The sequence below is a fragment of the Labrus mixtus genome, chromosome 11 (genome assembly GCF_963584025.1).
Source record: "Labrus mixtus chromosome 11, fLabMix1.1, whole genome shotgun sequence".
Lineage (NCBI taxonomy): Eukaryota > Metazoa > Chordata > Actinopteri > Labriformes > Labridae > Labrus > Labrus mixtus.
The window spans coordinates 2524228-2544399 of NC_083622.1; the positions used below are offsets into that span (position 1 = coordinate 2524228).

Consider the following 20172-nt stretch of genomic DNA (forward strand, 5'->3'; position numbering starts at 1 on the left):
TGCCTGTACAGTATGTTGGCATGGTCATTTCAATGACGTGGCGAGCCAGTTTCAAATGTGTGTTCTGGCATTGCGAGGAATATCTCTTGCCTCAAACTTTCTGTGATGCTTAGAATAAAAGTCTGAGTGTGTCGGTGAGAAAAACAACACTTTTTAGTGGACGCGCTTTGATAAATCGAGGTTCACGTTGCAGCTGTTACAGCCTGTTTCACGGCTGCAGGCTGAAGTAATGGCCTTTTCTTTTCCCTGAGGTGATAGGTTGATGGTTAAAGCCTGATACAACATTCCTGCTCCACCTACTTACTAAAAGTAGTGACAGGTATGAGGAGCGGACTTTATCTGGTGTGGATCAGCTCACCTTCCCTCCTCTCTCTTTTTTTAAAACATGAAAGGCGGTGACTGTGTGTTTGTGTGATTAGTCTTCATAATAATGTTCAGCACAAATCGAGGCAGCTGTGGGCGTGTCTGATGACACAGAGCACATCATGTCTTGTGCTTGTTCTCAATTCTGGTCCGGTGACACTTGGCGTTGTTACAGAGATCACTATCACTCCCTGTTCTTCACAACACAAACAAACCACAGTAAAGAGTTTTCATCCTGATGACTGAGACACGTTCTGATATCGAAGCTTCACTGGAACTATCTGCATGTTGCATCACATCGTCCTCATCTGCACAGGTTCACGTGCTGAGGCATGAGAAAGCAGGAAAACAAAAAAGATGCGACAATGTTTCAGATCGGGTTTTGGAATTTGAAAGACGGGTTTGTAATTTTCGTATTCACCTCTGTCCACCCTGCAGACAGGACGATACCCAGCATCCCTCGGGTGCAGAGGATGATCGAGGAGGCGTGGAGGGAAGGCCTGGACGCTCAGGGCGCGTCCCACTTTGACCAGCGTCTGCAGGGGACCCGGGCGTGGATCGGAGCCACGGAGATCTACAGCCTCCTCACCTCTCTGAGAATCAAGTGAGCACAAAGCAGCCGCTCTGATTACGGACATCGTCACAGCAGACCGGCTCAGGCTCAAGCACGCCAACACCAAAGCTGTTTTCACACACATGCAATCACCTGAAATCCTCCTGATCTGGTTTTGTCACATATCCACTTTGCAGTGCGAGACTTTCCCTGTCGGACAGGAGGAGGGGGGGTTGGGGTTTGGGGGGTCGACAGAGTCAAACTGGCAACCAGAAAACAAAAAAAAATCACTTTCCTCATGTGCACAGAGATCGCAACGGTCGCGTGCGTAGAGTCTATAGTCGTGCTCAGACGTCAGGGCTTGGAAAATACTAGGGGGCCGGTGTGGTGTGTTTCAATGTCACATAAAGAATCAAGAAGCAAAAAGAAGGCAGAACTTGTGGAAATCGAAGCTACAAAGCTGAGGCAAATCTGCAGATTCTCCCGTCGTTTCCTAAATGTGCTCCCATCATTATGCCACATCATTTACACAGAAAAAAACGGGTAAAGTCTGAGTGAAAAGATTCAGCTGTTTGTCAGCCATTTATCACAGGCAGCTCGCCCTGACCCCTTCAGGAGATACGTGCCAGACTCTGAACCAGGCTAAAGAGTCAGGCGGTAGATTAATTGAACACACACCAGAGGGCAGGTCCTCGTCATGATACTTCCTTTGAAGTCGAACAAAGGTGAGGAATGCGCTTCACAAACTCTGTTCTTTAAATAACCAGGATTTAAAACCTGCAGCGGTTATATTCATGTTCTCCAACTGCCAGTCTTCTTCTTCTTCTTCTCTGCCTTTTGGTCGACACTTTGCAGAGTTTCTTACTGCCTTATTTCATACAGAAGCTCTGACATCATTATCTTATTTTAGATATATTTAACTTGGAGGGCTAACTTTAAACCTTAAACTCTTGTTTTTGTCACATTCATCACAGAACAGATTCATACAGAGACAGACGTTTTGATCAAGGAGGACGAGGATTTGTTAACCTGAAACAGTTGTTACATCACGCTCTTCAAACACACCGCACTGCATTGATAAGCAGGGGCGTCGCTCGGGATTCTGGGACCACGTGGAACGATATCACATCGGGCCCCACCACAATTATTGTGACCTTAATTACACAAAAGACCCGTTGACAGCTTTGAAGAACTATTCTTTGTCTTACACTCTGAACATTTACAAGATATTACACATCAACGCCTGTGCAGGGAGGTGAAGAGAAGGACACACTCTATTCCTGAAGACTAATTTATAACATGTCTCTAAGGCACTTGCAAAAGTTTCCGTCACACTCTCACTTGAAGTTGACAAAATACCCAAAGAAATTTGAAGAATTTTGCCGCTCATTTATTGAAAGAAAAAACGAAACAGTTAAATATTGCACCCTTGCTGTATTTCAACGGTTATAATAATAATAATAACTTTATTTATATAGCACCTTGAAAAACACAGGTTTACAAAGTGCTTTGACAAACAGCAAAAACAAGAACAAACTAAACCAAACACAGAAGAACATAAACAACAGCAAGAACATAACAAATGCAAAATACTAAAAATAATTAAATATAATTCAACAGAAAAGAACCCAAAGTGCACGATACCCAACAGACATATATAACCCGACATATAAAATAAATATATATATATATATGTACATATATAATAAAGCATTTAACAGGTTTGAATGCCTGTTTTTCAACATCTTAAAGTTAAAATCAGTCCTCATGAATTCATAGTTTAACCCCAAAATCATTCAGACCATGAATTTATGTCACTTTTTGAATTATTAGAAGCCCTTTTCAGACTGCTTTTCTCCCCCCCAAGCTGTAACTATGCTCTGCCGTCATCACGTCTTTAAACAATCATATTCATTCTGCGACGGTGTAATATTGGTGTCTCAGTCTTTGAATGCACATTACATTTCAGCAGGAGCTTCACATACACACACAGTCAGACATGCACACACACACACACACACACAGTCAGGGTTCCCACTCGTCCTGGAAAACAGTTGACTAATTATCCAGTACTGGAAAACACCTGGAAAATGAGAGAAAAAGTAAAATGTCATGGAAAATGACAGGAAAATTATTCCAACACTCCTACAGGGTTGAACATTTTCACCGCCACACGTTAATAAAAGTATCTATTTGTTACATAATCCACAAATCAGATTGAATGGAAGTCTATAGATAATGTAATGGCTCCGCCCCCCCCCCCCCCCCCTCGCGTCAAAAGTGGATATTTATTTACAATTTAGTTGAGAGGATGGAGCGAAAAGATCCTTCACAAAAAGAGAAAAAAACACCATGAGAGTAACTATCAGGTAGACTTGTGTTTTCTCCTCAGTTTGAGATCAGCACATCAACAGACCTTTGTAGCGGTAGCTCACAGTGGGTGTGATTAACCTTGTTAAAGACACTTAATATTGGTGTGGCACGATCACCGACCGTCATACCAGCTCGATCATCGCTGAAAATGTCCTGGAAAAGTCCTGGAAAATTGTCTCTGGAAAAGAGTGGGAACCCTGACAGTGCTGCGCTCCCTCGCTGGTGAACGTCTCGCTTCTGTAACATCTCTGTTACCTGATCCTCTACCTGGGCCCAGCGTAGCTCCGCCTACTTCTAACCCCACTCTGTAAACAACACAGGAGTTCACTTCTGCTGTGACTGTTTAGCTTGTTTGTGTTGTTGTGTGACTCGAGAGTGTTTACAGTTATTAGTTGAGAGTAAATGTAAAAACATGGCCCAGGTTACATAAAACAAACAGAATCACCCTTTAAATCTTCTTACAGTCAGATGTGAGTTCAATGCTGCAGTCAGTCGGTCACTTCTGTTTGTGTTCTCAGAGCCCGGATCGTGGATTTTCACCGGCACACCGGCCCTGCTGACACACATCCCCGCCTGTTTGAGTGGGTGAAGCAGTACTTCAGTCAGACAGGCAGTAACAGACTGCCCCCCCGACTGGTCCAGACCTCCTTGCCCCCACTTTACCTGCAGCACCAAGGTGAGCATTAACATCGACATCTTACGACTCATACGCTACTGAAGTTTTAGTAACAGGAAGATGTTTTCACTCTATCAGCTGAAACATTTTAAATCAAGATTGGATCTGCTGCTTTAACACTTATTACCACTGTACTTTACTGTAGTTTACTGTAGTTCACTGTAGTTTACTGTACTTTACTGTACTTTACTGTTGTTTACTGTACTTTACTGTAGTTCACTGTTGTTTACTGTACTTTACTGTAGTTTACTGTACTTTACTGTAGTTCACTGTAGTTTACTGTAGTTTGCTGTAGTTTACTGTAGTTCACTGTAGTTTACTGTAGTTTACTGTTGTTTGCTGTACTTTACTGTAGTTTGCTGTAGTTTACTGTACTTTACTGTAGTTTGCTGTACTTTACTGTTGTTTACTGTACTTTACTGTAGTTCACTGTTGTTTACTGTACTTTGCTGTAGTTTACTGTACTTTACTGTAGTTCACTGTAGTTTACTGTTGTTTACTGTAGTTTGCTGTAGTTTACTGTAGTTCACTGTAGTTTACTGTTGTTTGCTGTACTTTACTGTAGTTTACTGTAGTTTGCTGTAGTTTACTGTACTTTACTGTAGTTTGCTGTACTTTACTGTACTTTACTGTAGTTTACTGTACTTTTCTGTTGTTTACTGTTGTTTACTGTACTTTACTGTAGTTTACTGTACTTTACTGTAGTTCACTGTAGTTTACTGTAGTTTGCTGTAGTTTACTGTAGTTCACTGTAGTTTACTGTAGTTTACTGTTGTTTGCTGTACTTCACTGTAGTTTACTGTAGTTTGCTGTGGTTTACTGTACTTTACTGTAGTTTGCTGTACTTTACTGTAGTTTACTGTACTTTACTGTTGTTTACTGTACTCTACTGTAGTTTACTGTTGTTTACTGTAGTTTGCTGTAGTTTACTGTACTTTGCTGTAGTTTGCTGTTGTTTACTGTACTCTACTGTAGTTTGCTGTAGTTTACTGTAGTTTACTGTACTTTGCTCTAGTTTGCTGTTCTTTACTGTAGTTAACTGTATTTTACTGTTGTTTACTGTAGTTTGCTGTAGTTTACTGTACTTTACTGTAGTTTACTGTTGTTTACTGTAGTTTGCTGTAGTTTACTGTAGTTTGCTGTACTTTACTGTTGTTTACTGTACTTTACTGTAGTTTACTGTAGTTCACTGTAGTTCACTGTACTTTACTGTTGTTTACTGTACTTTACTGTAGTTCACTGTAGTTTACTGTAGTTCACTGTAGTTTACTGTACTTTACTGTAGTTTACTGTAGTTTGCTGTAGTTTACTGTAGTTCACTATAGTTTACTGTTGTTTGCTGTACTTTACTGTAGTTAACTGTACTTTACTGTACTTTACTGTTGTTTGCTGTAGTTTACTGTTGTTTACTGTAGTTTGCTGTAGTTTGCTGTTGTTTGCTGTACTTTACTGTAGTTAACTGTACTTTACTGTAGTTTACTGTTGTTTACTGTAGTTTGCTGTACTTTACTGTAGTTTGCTGTAGTTTACTGTACTTTATTGTAGTTTGCTGTTGTTTACTGTACTTTACTGTTGTTTACTGTACTCTACTGTACTTTACTGTAGTTTGCTGTTGTTTACTGTACTTTACTGTTGTTTACTGTACTCTACTGTACTTTACTGTAGTTTACTGTTGTTTACTGTAGTTTGCTGTAGTTTACTGTACTTTGCTGTAGTTTGCTGTTGTTTACTGTACTCTACTGTAGTTTGCTGTAGTTTACTGTACTTTGCTGTAGTTTGCTGTTGTTTACTGTAGTTAACTGTAGTTTACTGTACTTTACTGTTGTTTACTGTAGTTTGCTGTAGTTTACTGTAGTTTACTGTGGTTTGCTGTAGTTTACTGTACTTTGCTGTAGTTTACTGTTGTTTACTGTGGTTTGCTGTAGTTTACTGTACTTTGCTGTAGTTTGCTGTTGTTTACTGTACTCTACTGTACTTTACTGTAGTTTGCTGTAGTTTACTGTAGTTTGCTGTAATTAACTATAGCTTGCTGTTCGACTAGTTTACTGTACTTTACGGCAGTGTACTGTATTTTATTGGGCTTTACTGTAGTTTACTGTACTTCACTGTAGTTTATTGTACTTTTACTGTAGTAAACTGTACTTTACTGTAGTTAACTGTAGTTTACTGCAGTGTACTGTAGTTTACTGTACTTTACAGCAGTTTTCTGTACTTCACTGTAGTTTATCTGACTTTACTGTAGTTAACTGTAGTTTACTGTAGTTTATTGGGCTTTACTGTAGTTAACTGTAGTTAACTTCACTTTACTGTACTTTACTTCAGTTTACTGTACTTTACTGTACTTTATTGGGCTTTACTGCAGTGTACTGTAGTTTACTGTACTTTACTTCAGTTTACTGTACTTTACGGTATTTTATTGGGCTTTACTGTAGTTAACTGAAGTTTACTGTAGTTAACTGTACTTTATTGCAGTGTACTGTACTTTACTGCAGTAAACTGTACTTTACTGTAGTTTACTGTACTTTATTGCAGTGTACTGTAGTTTACTGTAGTTTACTGCAGTAAACTGTACTTTACTGTAGTTTACTACAGTAAACTGTAGTTTACTGTACTTTATTGCAGTGTACTGTACTTTACTGTACTTTATTGTAGTTTACTGTAATTTATTGTACTTTACTGCAGTAAACTGTACTTTACTGTAGTTTACTGTACTTTATTGCAGTGTACTGTACTTTACTGTAGTTTACTGTACTTTATTGCAGTGTACTGTACTTTACTGTACTTTATTGTAGTTTACTGTAATTTATTGTACTTTACTGTACTTTACTGCAGTAAACTGTACTTTACTGTACTTTATTGCAGTGTACTGTACTTTACTGTAGTTTACTGTACTTTATTGTAGTTTACTGTACTTTATTGCAGTGTACTGTACTTTACTGTAGTTTACTGTACTTTATTGCAGTGTACTGTACTTTGCTGTAATTTATTGTACTTTACTGTACTTTACTGCAGTAAACTGTACTTTACTGTAATTTACTGTACTTTATTGCAGTGTACTGTACTTTACTGTAGTTTACTGTACTTTACTGTAGTTTACTGTACTTTATTGTAGTTTACTGTACTTTATTGTACTTTACTGTACTTTATTGCAGTGTACTGTACTTTACTGTAGTTTACTGTAGTTTACTGCAGTAAACTGTACTTTACTGTAGTTAACTGTAGTTTACTGTAGTTAACTTCACTTTACTGTAGTTGCACACTTCACAACTACAGAAACTGAGGTCGGTCTACTTGTGGATGACCGTGCCGCATCAGAGAATATGACACATGCTGTAAATTCTGTTGTGTCAGCAGAGAGATCACTCCCAGAAAAATCCTGGACAGATGTAGTGTCAGCATCATCGGTGACGACTCTCTCTGGGATTATTAACCACGGAGACGGTGACGCTCTCCTAACAGATCAGCGTGCTGTCTGAAAACACACTCCATGTGGAGCGCATGCTTTTTAAATGTCACAGCTTTCTTTGTAGGCATCAACACCAATGACGTAATGTGTCTGTTTCGTATTTGTACAAGAATCATAAAGTTGGTGAGTTAAAATGGCCGTGCTCTCAGAGGCAGTATCCTTTTAAGCACGCGTCATCCGGGCGCCGGTTGCTTAGTGGTTGGTGCAAGCGTCCCATGTACGGAGGCTGTATTCCTCAGAGTCGGGCGACCTGTGGCTCCTTTCCCGCTTATCATTCCACCTCTCTCTCTCTATCTTCCTGATTTTCCGACTCTATCCACTGTCCTATCTTTCTAATAAAGGCATAAAAAGGCCTTAAATAAACTTTTAAAAAACACATCATCGAAAAGTTTCAAATATTTGGCAACATTGATATAAAGTTTTGTTCTGTTGTGTCCTGGTTCAGGTCACAGCCGCTCCATCGTGGGTTTGGAGCAGAAGAAGAACGGGTCTCTGTGCCTCCTCATTCTGGATCCGGGCTCCTCCGTGTCAGAAACCAGGAAGCTGCTGAGCAGAGAGTCCGTAGGCTCCGCCCTCCGACACGTCAGGAAGTCCATCAGCAGCCTGAAGCACAGACAGTACCAGGTGGTGGCGCTGCAGGGCGTCCTGTCTGCAGAGGAGAAACAGGTGAGAGGGATTAAACTGTGACACTACCTGGTCTGAACATGTGTGTGTGTTTATGTTTATCTCTGTTTGTGTTACAGATCAGCATCTTAAAGTCCAGGACGCTGTGTGCAGAGAGAATCCCATGAAGAAGAATCTCTTTGTTTTTTACTGTGAACACATTTTAAATATTTAATGTAATACAATTTATACTGTATTTTAATTTTTTTAATAAACTCTGTTCTCTTCATGCTGTGTTATTACATAACTTGTGATTTTGCAGATTTTTTTTTTCCCCGTTTGCTAAAAGAGAGAAAAACCAAAAAAAAGTTCAGAATGTTCTCTGAAAACGCTCACCCAAAACTTCTGAAACACTGATTGTTAAACCAGTCACTTAGGTCACATCTGTGAACGTGAGCACTGCAGTCAGCTGTGTGTGTGTGTGTGTGTGTGTGTGTGTGTGTGTGTGTGTGTGTGTGTGTGTGTGTGTGTGTGTGTGTGTGTGTGTGTGTGTGTGTGTGTGTGTGTGTGTGTGTGTGTGTGTGTGTGTGTGTGTGTGTGTGTGTGTGTGTGTGTGTGTGTGTGTGTGTGTGAGGTTTGAAGGATGTTCAGTCCACTGGAACTCTTGTTTGCTCTTGGTCCTAAAACATCTGGAAAAAGCAGCAGTCAGCAGTTTTAGCATCAAATATCCAGATGTGTCCCGGCTGACATGAAGAGAATAAGACTTCTGTTGTTGTTATGATTGTATTGAGCTTATCTCTGCTCGTGAAGAGATTAGGTCATTTAAAAAGTGTGAAATCTCTGATTATCTGTGTCTCTGGAGAACACAACAGAAGAAGCCTGATCCTGTCATCAGGTCGTCTGTTCCAACCAAACTCGAGAGAGAGAGTCTCGATGCTTATTTAAGAAAAGCAGAATGTAGAGATATTTAAATTCTTGATTTTCAGGTCTGACAGAAAAAGTGACTGTTTGACCTTTACTGCACTTTAACGCACTTTCCTTAAACCCAGCTCCTCTTAAAAAGGGACTCAACTATCTCTTCTTACTTATAGAGCAGGCTTTCCCAACACCTGGGGTCGCCTGAAATGTTTAATTATTGATCAATAGAAAACTATTTTGTAGTATTCTCCCTTAAAGGCTTTATATGTGATTTTTTGATCCAGCAGATGTCGCCCTTGAGCACCAGCATGAAACCAAAACAACTCACGCTGCATTGTTGTGTTAGCATGCTAATGCTAGCGATCTTTATTATGCTCGTATCTTCACACTGCATGTAAATTTACCTGAAATGAGCGTGATCTAGAAACACAGTTAAGCAGTGAGTACAGTATGTTATTCTTCTTTTCTCTAGTCCCTCAATTAAACAACTTTTATACACAAGGGGAGGAGTCAGCCGGCCGTCCAGGCGATGTAAACAAACTGAAGATAGGACTCTGAAAACATCACAGACAGTGGGACTCGGGTGTTACACCCATTGTAGACAGTCATGACTCACAGAGTTATTTTCAGAGGATATACTTGATTTATATTTAAGTGTGAAAAATCACATAAAGCCTTTAATGAAGCGAGCATTTGGCTTTATTGTCTGAACTGGACGCAGGCATTCTGTGGGCTAAAGCTAAAAGCTAACAAACTTAAAGAGACAGTATCTCTGTCTGCCTCTCATCTCCGCACACGCTCACTCACGCCGAGTCACGAGGTAGCGCCATACACACAACCGACCTTTGTTGTCATCCAATCACAATCGTGATATCACACTGAACTCTGGTATAAGTGACACAGCTGTCGATCTGACTCATTCAAAGACGTAAACATAAACAAGATAAACATGTAGTCCCTTACAATATGTTTTTCATACTGATAAAAACACCACACACACTTTAAATCAGCTACATCGTCCTACATGCAGAAAACTGTCAACTGAGCTCGGCATATCTTAATCACATGACCCGAGGACGCATGCATTTCCCACGGTCAGAGACGCTGCTGTCAACAGGCGAGAACTGCCCCGGGGCCCCCAGGCCAGTAGGGGGACAGACTTTAAAGAGGTCATATTCTGCCCTTTTTGGGGTTCATATATTTAATCTATGTACCTACTAAAGTATGTTCACAATAGATAAAGTTATTAAAAAGTGTCTGTTTTCATGTACTGTCGCTCCATGCACCGGCTCGCTTCTGACTCTCTCTCTAAGGCTCTGAAGTGCCCACGCTCAGAGTCCCCACGTGTGCCAAGTCTGATCTGATTGGTCAGTCGCTCAGCACGGTTCTCGGAAATGTCCCGCCCCTTTTACCATATTGGGAATGCAGCCACTTTGGCTCCGAGGGGAGCAAAAACATTAGCACCTTAGCACTACTGTGCTACCGCAGGCTACGGCATATCGTGGGCGTGCTACAGAAGTTAACGGGCGTGCAACATGAGCTGCTGGGCTTACCACAACGAGCCAATGGGCTTAGATCAGTGATCTCACACTGACAAGACGTCACACTGGCAATTTTTTTTCGAGGGGGGCTAGAACCGAGCGTTACATGCAGCTAATGCTACAGCTAACAGGAGGACGTAGGAGAAGCCGCGTTTACGCAGACTTTGAATTTTTGCACATAGATGTGCCTAAACATGCACAGGACACTTGGAAAACACACTAAAGAGCAAATAAAACCAGAAAAAGCTGAATATGGGACCTTTAAACCACAGCAGTGGCTCCAAATGTGGAAAGTTTAAAATGACAGTCGTAAAACCGTTCCTAACATCCCTCTCTCACAGACATATTGATGTGAACTCTTGAGATTTAAAACAAACATTTACGTCTTTTTGTTGGTGTCAGATTATTTATAACATAATGGGGGATGGACTTTGGTTAGAAGGGCCCCCTAGTGAATTTTAGCCCAGGGGCCCCGACAGACTGTAGAATCACCACTGACCCACTAGTCGTTATTTTTAGGGTATTTTAGGTTTAAAATGTTTCGTCTACCTGCACTGTTGTTAATTTACTGCTCTGTGTGCCTTTGAATTGCCCCCCGGGGACAAATAAAGTTTTTTGAATTTGAAGTCCCTGAACTCCACATGTGACAGCGACGTTATCACGCTTCAAATTAGTCAATTGTCACCACGTTTTGTGAAGTCAAAGTGAGGTCACAGGCCCAAAAAAAGGGTTTACAGAGTGAGGGAGGTTCATGTGAGGTAACACTCTCTCTCTCTCTCTCGCTCGATCGCTCGCTCTCTCTCTCTTGGGACAGGCCCCGCCCCCTCTCTGTTTACATTCAGACCTTCATTGTCCCCGCAGAGAAGTTTGGTTTAGAGCCGTGGGTAAAAACACAAACATGACTTTTAGAGAGACAGAGGACATTGTGTGTGTTTGTATGTTCCTCCTCCTCTTGTGAAACATCTCGGGGTCTGTTTACATTTTGTACTAACTCTGAACAGAGACATGAACTGAACTGAGATCAGCTGACACTCTGCTGACTCACTGACCTCCTTTCTCCTCTTCCCCCTCCTCATTTCTCAGCCTACTCCTGCCTTCTCTCCTCCTCCTCCTCCTCCTATTCTCCTCTCCTCACCTCCTCCTTCCCTTCACCTTATTTCCTTTCCTCAACCTTGTCTCCTCTTCTCCTCCTATTACGATTGTCCTCTTCCTACTACAACTTCAATACTCTCACTTTTCGACTCCTTTCCTCCTCTCTTCCTCTTCCCTTTATCCTCCCTTCCCCCTCCCTCCTCCTCCTTCTTCTCCCCTTTTTATTCTTTTCTCCTCCTTTCCTCCTCATCCTCCCCCTCTCCTCTTCCTCCTTTCCCTCTCTCTGCTCTCCTCTCCTCTTCCTCCTCTTCCTCCTCTCCCCTCCTCTCCTCTTCCTCCTCTTCCTCCTCTTCCTCCTCTCCTCTTCCTCCTCTTCCTCCCCTCCCCTCCTCTCCTCTCCTCTCCACCCACTCCTCTCCTCTCCTCTCCTCTCCCCCCACTCCTCTCCCCTCCTCTCCCCTCCTCTCCCCTCCTCCTCTCCTCTCCTCTCCCCCCTCTCCCCTCCTCTCCTCTCCCCTCCTCCTCTCCCCTCCTCTCCTCTCCTCTCCCCACTCCTCTCCTCTCCCCTCCTCTCCTCTCCTCTCCCCTCCTCTCCTCTCCTCTCCCCACTCCTCTCCTCTCCTCTCCTCTCCTCTCCTCTCCTCTCATCTCCTCTCCTCTCCTTTCCTCTCCCCCCTCCTCCTCCCCCTCCTCCTCAGTCAGCAGGGAGGTGTGGTGAGAACAGGAAGTTCTCAGTTTGTTCTCTAAGCTGTTTTTTCTCTCTCTCACGTGCTGCTCTCAGTCAGCAGGTGAACGGAGGAGGAGGAGGTTCAGCTGGAGTCTGGCCTCATATAAACACTTTCTGATGATAACACTGAAGGATTACACGAAACTCCCGCTGCAGAGAACACAGCAGGTGAGAAACTTTTAAATTGATAATCGGTGCATCCTTACTGCGGTTAATCGATTAATTATCCGAATTATTCAGGAATATTGTCCCGTTCGACGCTTTTATAACTTTCTCCCTCAGTTTTGCACAGTTTTATAGATCAAGATATTCACTTTTTCAGGTATAAATCTGTTAAATAACGTGAAAATGTTCCGCGCTTTAAAGCAAAAAAAAAATCAAACCCGGCTGCTGGCTGTTTCCCAAGCAGTAAAGTTCATTCATAAACTCACCTGTCCTTCAGCTCTGATGGAGACAAACGAGGTCCAGACTCAGACCCACGACCTGGTCCTTCACAGAGGGTTCGGGCTCATCAGCGGGATTCACGACCCGGAGGATGTGGAGCAAATCTACGACCTGGAGGTCCGGGACTCGGACGTGTTCGTCATCACGTATCCAAAGTCAGGTATAGGGAGACTTTTGTGCTGGATCTTTATGAGAGTTTTATGGTTATTGTTTTATGTTCCGCGTGATGTTTGGGTGTAAAGGTCAGTGTGCAAACCTTAAGAGAGACAAAACAAGCCGTTTGATCAGCAGTGTGAAAAAGAAAGACTCTGATTATTATTATTATTCAAAACACATACAAAAACCAGACAAATAAATCGTCCTCTCGTCTCAGCACTCTCTGTGGGTCAGTATAAAAAGTCGCAGGTTATTGCTCTCAATTAATAATGCACAGTGGTGATTCTAGAGTCTGTTGGGGCCCTCTGCAAAAATCCACTAGGGGCCCCTCCAACCAGCATTCATCACCATTATGTTTTAATGCGAATGCTGAACTGTTCTTTATGCTTTACATTAACACTCACTGGACTTTACATTTATTTTCCTTACAGATTTATTTTCTCATAGTCCACTACACAGCTCCTACATTACACATTTTGTGTTTTTAACTTTTTATATTTTACATTTTTAAATTCTATTTTATATATTGTAATAGCTTCTTATTCTGTATTATTTAAGTTGTTGCTAGTTCTGCTTTATTTCCTTGTTAATTGTTTAGCACCAATACACCAAGTCAAATTCCTTGTATGTGTAAATGTACTTGGCAATAAAACCCGATTCTGATTCTGATTCTAAATAATCTGACACTGACAAAAAATTGGGAAACGTAAATATTAACCTCAGTGGTTAACATATGTCTCCCCCATTCACAGGTCTAGACTAACAACATTCAATCATTTACTTCTCTGTGAGTGAGGGGTGTCAGAGGGGGCCCCCCTTAGGAACTGTCTTTTTAAACTTGGCACATTTTGATCAGCTGATAATACAAACGTCAGGAATTTATTTAACGCCTCTGATTGCACGAGGATAGAAACTCTGTGGATCTTCAGAAACTATTCATTTTGTCTTGTGATGTTTCAATATAAATGACCAGGCTTTGAGTTGAGTTGTATTCAGTTTCACAGAATTCACATTTCTTGTGCGCTGATATTAGACTACATACGGTACATTGCAGGAACAGTTATTGCTGTTATTATATCTAATGACTGTGTGGCTCATGTTTGCTGTGCAATTATATTTCATTGAGTTTTATTATGACTTAGGGCTGCATGTTGTTTTTTTAATTTCCTTATTAAGCCACTAGATGGCGCTGTTTTCCCGTTAATGTACTTTGCCCTGACAATCAGAGTGTGTATTTGTGAAATATTTTAATTTTAATTTTATACACAAAAAAAAACTATGCACACAAAAGCTCATTTATCAACGACATGACACCAAGCTGCTAAGCTCTAAGCACGATGCCGGTCGGTCTCACTCAAATATCTAAACACAAATTGCATCGTTTTGCACAATTTGTTCACCTAGAAACACTGAACTTCAAAATGCAGCACTCTGGTTACATATATAGAATAGAATACAATTAATTTATTGATCCCAAACTGGGAAATTGTGGTGTTACAGCAGCATGTTATCAGAGCAAATAAAACAATATAAGAATAGATACATAAATAAGCACTAAAAATATTTAAAAAAAATAAGAATAAGAAGAGATTTATACATTAAGGATTTAACTTAACATTCTTACTGGTAAAAAAAATTAAAAATGAAATACAGCATTTATTCAGGCTCGTCAACTGAATGTAAAAATACTTGCTGGAGGTAAGAGGTGTAAGTTTGTTATTTATTTATCTCACTCCTGTTGCAGAACAGAGAACAATTAGAGAAAACACTTCTTGAGTCATGTGTCAGAGCCGGTGTGGATGATGACGTCCTCTGGCCTGACCAGTATCAGAGGAGGGATGCAACGTCATCTGGTTCTTTGCATCTTGCAAATTGTATGTTGTCTATTCTAAAAACCTTCACACATCCATTTCAGTAGAGAGGTGTGGAGGAGAGCAAAACTTAAATGTTTCAACACTAGACCTTCATCAGGCAAACTGTGTTTTTATTCAGCTTATCACTTTGAATTGCACGTTTTGTATCAGTGCACTGGTTTTCTTTGTGCTCTTTCTCATTGTACTCACAGGTGAAATTCCTGAGTTTTGCTACATACTACATTAAAGGTCCCATATTCTTCTTTTTCTGGTTTTATATGCTCTTTAGTGTGTTTTCCAAGTGTCCTGTGCATGTTTAGGCACATCTATGTGCAAAAATTCAAAGTCCGCAGAAACGCGGCTTCTCCTACGTCCTCCTGTTAGCTGTAGCATTAGCTGCATGTAACGCTCGGTTCTAGCCCCCCTCGATAAAAATGTGTCAGTCCGACGTCATTGTCAGTGTGAGATCACTGATCTAAGCCCATTGGCTCGTTGTGGCAAGCCCTGCAGCTCATGTTGAAATTTCCGAGACGCGTGCTGAGCAACTGACCATTAACGACAGAGCGGATCGGCAGACCAATCAGAGCAGACTTGGCCCACGTGGGGTCTAACAGTGTGGGCTCAACAGAGTGCAGCTGACAGACTCAGAGCGTAGAGGGAGCAAGGAGGAGCAGTACATGAAAACAGACACTTTTTTCAGACTTTAGCTATTGTGAACGTACAAAAGTAGGAACATAGATTAAATATATGAACCCCAAAAAGGGCATAATATGGGCTCTTTAAATAGGAAACATGTTGCATATACATGTAACACTGTAAAATCTATTTCAGGACAAAACAAACCAAAACCATGAAAAGTCAAATTATTTCCACACACCTGTATGTGTCAGAATATGTTACACGGCCTCATACATGAAGACTTTTGATTGATCACATCCATGTTTATCTGATGCTCTCTGTATGACAGAAGAATATAACAGCTGTGTGTGTGTGTGTGTGTGTGTGTGTGTGTGTTGTTTTGGTGGAAAGACGTGGCTTTGACGTCGCTGTGTTTTAAACTCTTTTCAGTTTGTGTTTAGAGTTTTAGAGAAATGAAGCCTCTGTTTCAGGAAATGTGTTTGTGAAAAAATACAAACAATGGATTTAAAGTTGTTGACGTTGGCCTGTGGATGCGCTGGGATGCTTCATCAGCGATGTGTCCTGGGGTCATAGGTGGCTGTGTTGATCCTAGCCCTGACTTGCATCCCAGCAGCCATCGGTTCAGCCCTCTTAATCCAGAGCCATCTGGTTGTTTTCTCTGCGGCTTCGCTCAAAGGATTGGAAAGCCCTCTTCATGAGATGCCCAGTTAGTTGAGGACTTCGCTAAATAGCCTCTACAGCCGACTTCAATGGGCTCATAGTGAGTCTTCCTGCCCCTGTCCTGGCAGACCTCCACCAGCACATGGTATTTTGCCCACTTCCTTTAATTGGACCTCTTCCTTGCGTTCTTCCCATGACTCAATGTGGTGCTGCTCATGTCTGGCTGAAAGTGAAGTTCAATGTGCTGTGGGAACTTTAGCCAGCTGCCGGTCAGAGGATGTGAAGAGGATGCCCCTGTCCTTGTCTTCATCTGTAGACCAGCTGTTTCTCCAGCTTTGATGAAGACGATCTGCCTTCTTCAGTCTCCCTGCGCTGACGGCAGTGTCTTTTTATCTCAGCAACAGCCTTAAGCACTTGGTCATGGCGCCGGCGATATCGTCCTTCTGTAAGGGCCTTTGGAGAGCTGCTGAGGAGATGCTCCATGCAGGGATGTCGGTTGTGAAGGTTGGCCAGGCTTGGTAGAGCATCATAGACATCTTGGAAGTCTGCCTGCATGATGTCTGACGAGGTAATCCTGCGCTGCTCAACACTATCCCACCTTGACCACGCCCCCTGCTCAGTGACTCCTCCTCCACACCTCCTATACATAGCTCATGACTTTGTCTTCTTGCCGCTCCTTAGCCTCTTCCTCCTCTTCCTCCATATGTCATTTCCCGCTCTCGCTCTGTCCCTGATCTCCAACCCCATCTCTACAATAAAAGACCCAAAATAAGTCTTAAAAAAAAGGTTGATTACTCAGGTGTTCCTCATAATCTGCATTTTTCCAATAACCTTTACTGTAAGTTGTATGGGGTGTTTCTGTGAACTCTCCGCACTGTTCAGTCTGTTCACACCGACGTCTCCCTCTGTGTCTGCAACAGGGTTTAACAATACCAGAATTTTAGAGCTTCGATGTGATTCCAGTAAAAGTCAAGCGATATCAACACCTGTTATGATAACACCGCTACAGAAATAGAAGTAGTCTCTGCACACTGTCTAATACATTGCACAGCGAGGAAGAGTGATGATGATGATGATGTTGTGTTCAGGGACCATCTGGATGCAGCAGATCCTGCTGCTCATCGAAGCCAAAGGAGACCTGACGGCCATCTCTCAGGAGGGGAATAACTCGGACCTGGTGCCCTGGATCGAGCTGAAGGGCAACAGAGAGGACTTCATCGCGGCCCCCTCGCCCCGCCTCAGGGTCTCACACCTGCAGTACAAGTTCATGCCTGCAGCTCTGAGCAGGAGGAAGGGAAAGGTCTGTAATCATGTTTAACACGCACCTTGAATGCATCTGATCTCTTTGTGTTTCCAACCACTGTTTCTCTCGCCTTAAAACCGCCTACCTTCTCCGCCTACCTTCTCTGGTCCAAACAAATCCAGAGCATTCAGGAGCAGAATCTAAAGTTAGAAGGAGGACATACTGGCTGCTGCATTGTTGTCAGAGAAGCCAGCACTTCAACATGTTTCCTTAATGATCAGATAGTAAGATCACTTATAATATCTTACAGATTGGTCCTTTTAAAAACACAACAGATCTATTTATTTTCTCTGTTTGTCCTGCATTCCTGTTGTTCTTCTCTTGTGACTGTATGACCCATAGCTGCAGGAAACAGTTCACACAGAATCACCCTGTTAACTCTGAGAGGCCAGTTTCAGGCCCCAGAGCAGTTTTTTTTAAATGAACATACAGTTACAGAGTTGAATGTTGTTGTTAAGCAGACTTTCCATTTCCTTTTGTTTCAGGTGATCTACGTGGCGAGAAATCCCAAAGACGTCCTCGTGTCTTACTTCCACTTTCACAATTTTGCAAACATGTTGGAAACCCCGAAAGATTTTGATGATTTCTTTGAGAAATTTATGACGGCCCGAGGTGAGAAAAGTTCTGCTCGGGTGTTTGATCTCATGTGTTACCTCCATAGTGTGATAATAAGTGTGTGTGTGTGTTTCCTCTGCAAGTGTTTGGAGGCAGCTGGTTCGAGCATGTTAAGACGTGGTACTCTCACAGCGACGACATGAACATGCTGTTCATCACTTATGAACAAATGATCCAAGTAGGCGCTCACATCTTTTCATGCGTCAGTCTATAAGCTGTAAAACATAAATCAGATGTCGTTCAGATGTCTCAGTCTATATTCAGAGAGATACTTAGTTTGGTGATGTTTCTGTGTGTCTGTGGAGGACCTGCCGTCGGTGGTGAAGAGGATCTCCGGCCTCCTGGGTAAAGCTCTGACGGAGGAGCAGCTGGCCGACGTGGTGAAGCACAGCACCTTCAAAAACATGAAGAAGATCCCTCAGGCGTCCTACGAGCAGGTTTCAGACGACCTGCTCAACCACAGCCAGGGACGCTTCATGAGGAAAGGTGAGAAAAGAAAGCCTGCACAACGAACTACAACACTTATTATAAAATCAAAAGATGTAAAAAGGCGCCCTGTTTGACATGCAGTCATATTAACAGCTTTTAAACTGAAGTTAAAGGGGACACATTATGAATAAAAATCCACTTTCACAGTGTTGTTGAACATTTATTTTGGTAACCTGAGTGTCTACTGATCCACAACATGTGAAATAAACCCATCCAGTCCTTTGTTTGTGGTCTGCATAAGTCTTACAACACAGAGAAAAATGCTCCGTTTCAAATGTGCTCTCCTTGTGATGTCACAGTGGGATTCTGGTAAAAAACAAAAACCCCTCCCCTTCCCTGGTATCTCCACACATGGACTCCACCCCCAGCCTAGAGCAAAACTTGAGCACAGGTCTGCAATTTTTATTCTCTCTACAGAGGAGTGACATCTACGGGGAAAACTAAGGGGGGGGGGGGTCATTACATTTAAAGAGACACACACACCAAAACGGAGCGTTCTGAGAGAGCTGGTTTATACAGGGTCACAAACCTCCTCTGGTGCTTGATTCATGTTATATTTTGACCAAAGCACAGCACAGATGTTTCATTTAGACCACAGGGGGACTGTTTGAAAAGGTGGAGGAGGGGGATAATATGTCCTCTTTAAACAAACATGGGAAGCAGTTAAAGAGACCTGGGTTACACCTATAGAGCCAATCTGTTGGGGATGATCTGGTGCGGACACATAGTGTGAATGAGTAACCGCAATCATCTGATCTTCCATTATCATGTGGCGTTCACCTCAGGCACCATCGGGGACTGGAAGAATCACTTCACCGTGGCTCAGAGCGAGAGGTTTGACGAGGCCTTCCACAGAGAGATGCAGGACTTCCCTCTGTCGTTTATCTGGGACCTCCGGGACAGAAAGTGATCACACTTCATCAGGACAAAAACCAGAGAAGAAGAAGAAGAAGAGTCACAGCTGCAGCTACATGAACGATACTGAAGAAAACTTTATTTATATGAGCTTGTTTTCCCTCCTGCTATAACGCTGTCCATGTGCATGTTAGCCTTCAGGGGCTAACCTTTCCATGCTGAAACAGGTTGGGGCTGAAAAGGTGCAGAATTTAGATTTTAATTCTCTCAAAGTGATTTAATTGATTTCAAGCACTCTCTGTAAATATGTTATTTTCTCACACTGACTTTGACGTTACGGTTACATTACACTGACCTGGCTGTTTGAATTAAACTTTTTTTCACTGAGTCTCTGCAGACGACCTCGTACTTTCTGACATATCTTAACATCTGTCTGCTTTCATCGATCAGTCGAGATATTTATTTCTTCATCGGTATATTTTGTTCCGAACGACTTCTAATTTGAACTTTTTGTTTGGTTGTGGCTAAAGGTGATAAAAACTGGAGTGTACCCAGGTCCTGGTCCTGGTCTCAGTCAGAGGGCGCCCGGTCTGCTCGGATGCATTTTTTATAAGATAATATAAGTGCACATGCATCGTGTATAAATGTGAGTGCATGTAAATATAAAATAAGATTGCAGATGCATTTTGTATAACATAAAAGTACACAGGTATTTCATCTAAAACATGAGTACATAAACATTTTATTTAACTTATAACTGCACATGCATCTTACGAAAAATATTTGTGGTCATGCATTTTATATAAAATGTGTGTGCGTGCCATTTATAAAAAAATGAATCACATT

At 41.9% G+C, this 20172-nt stretch overlaps 2 protein-coding genes across 2 annotated transcripts in view; both read left to right on the top strand.

Moving 5' to 3' along the window:
- zufsp (zinc finger containing ubiquitin peptidase 1) overlaps positions 1 to 8352 on the top strand; it is a 20390-nt gene extending 12038 nt beyond the window's left edge. Inside the window, exons 8-11 of the mRNA XM_061049563.1 lie at positions 802 to 967; positions 3808 to 3965; positions 7877 to 8097; positions 8175 to 8352. Coding sequence (XP_060905546.1) covers positions 802 to 967; positions 3808 to 3965; positions 7877 to 8097; positions 8175 to 8222 — 593 coding nt within the window. The 3' untranslated portion in view covers positions 8223 to 8352. The remainder of the gene's footprint in view (positions 1 to 801; positions 968 to 3807; positions 3966 to 7876; positions 8098 to 8174) is intronic.
- A 3974-nt stretch (positions 8353 to 12326) lies between these two features.
- On the top strand, positions 12327 to 19714 carry LOC132983303 (amine sulfotransferase-like). Its single transcript, XM_061049567.1, has 7 exons — positions 12327 to 12480; positions 12755 to 12916; positions 17153 to 17364; positions 17853 to 17979; positions 18066 to 18160; positions 18288 to 18468; positions 19257 to 19714. Exons 2-7 carry the CDS (start codon positions 12760 to 12762, stop codon positions 19379 to 19381), a joined length of 897 nt encoding a protein of 298 aa, XP_060905550.1. The 5' UTR covers positions 12327 to 12480; positions 12755 to 12759; the 3' UTR covers positions 19382 to 19714.
- The last annotated feature ends 458 nt before the right edge of the window (positions 19715 to 20172 follow it).

Coding starts and splice junctions, on each gene's coding strand:
- LOC132983303 (XM_061049567.1), top strand. CDS start 12,760: ATGGAGACAAACGAGGTCCAGACTCAGACCCACGACCTGGTCCTTCAC. Junction 12,917..17,152: donor CATCACGTATCCAAAGTCAG/GTATAGGGAGAC, acceptor TGTTGTGTTCAG/GGACCATCTGGATGCAGCAG. Junction 18,469..19,256: donor GGGACGCTTCATGAGGAAAG/GTGAGAAAAGAA, acceptor CGTTCACCTCAG/GCACCATCGGGGACTGGAAG.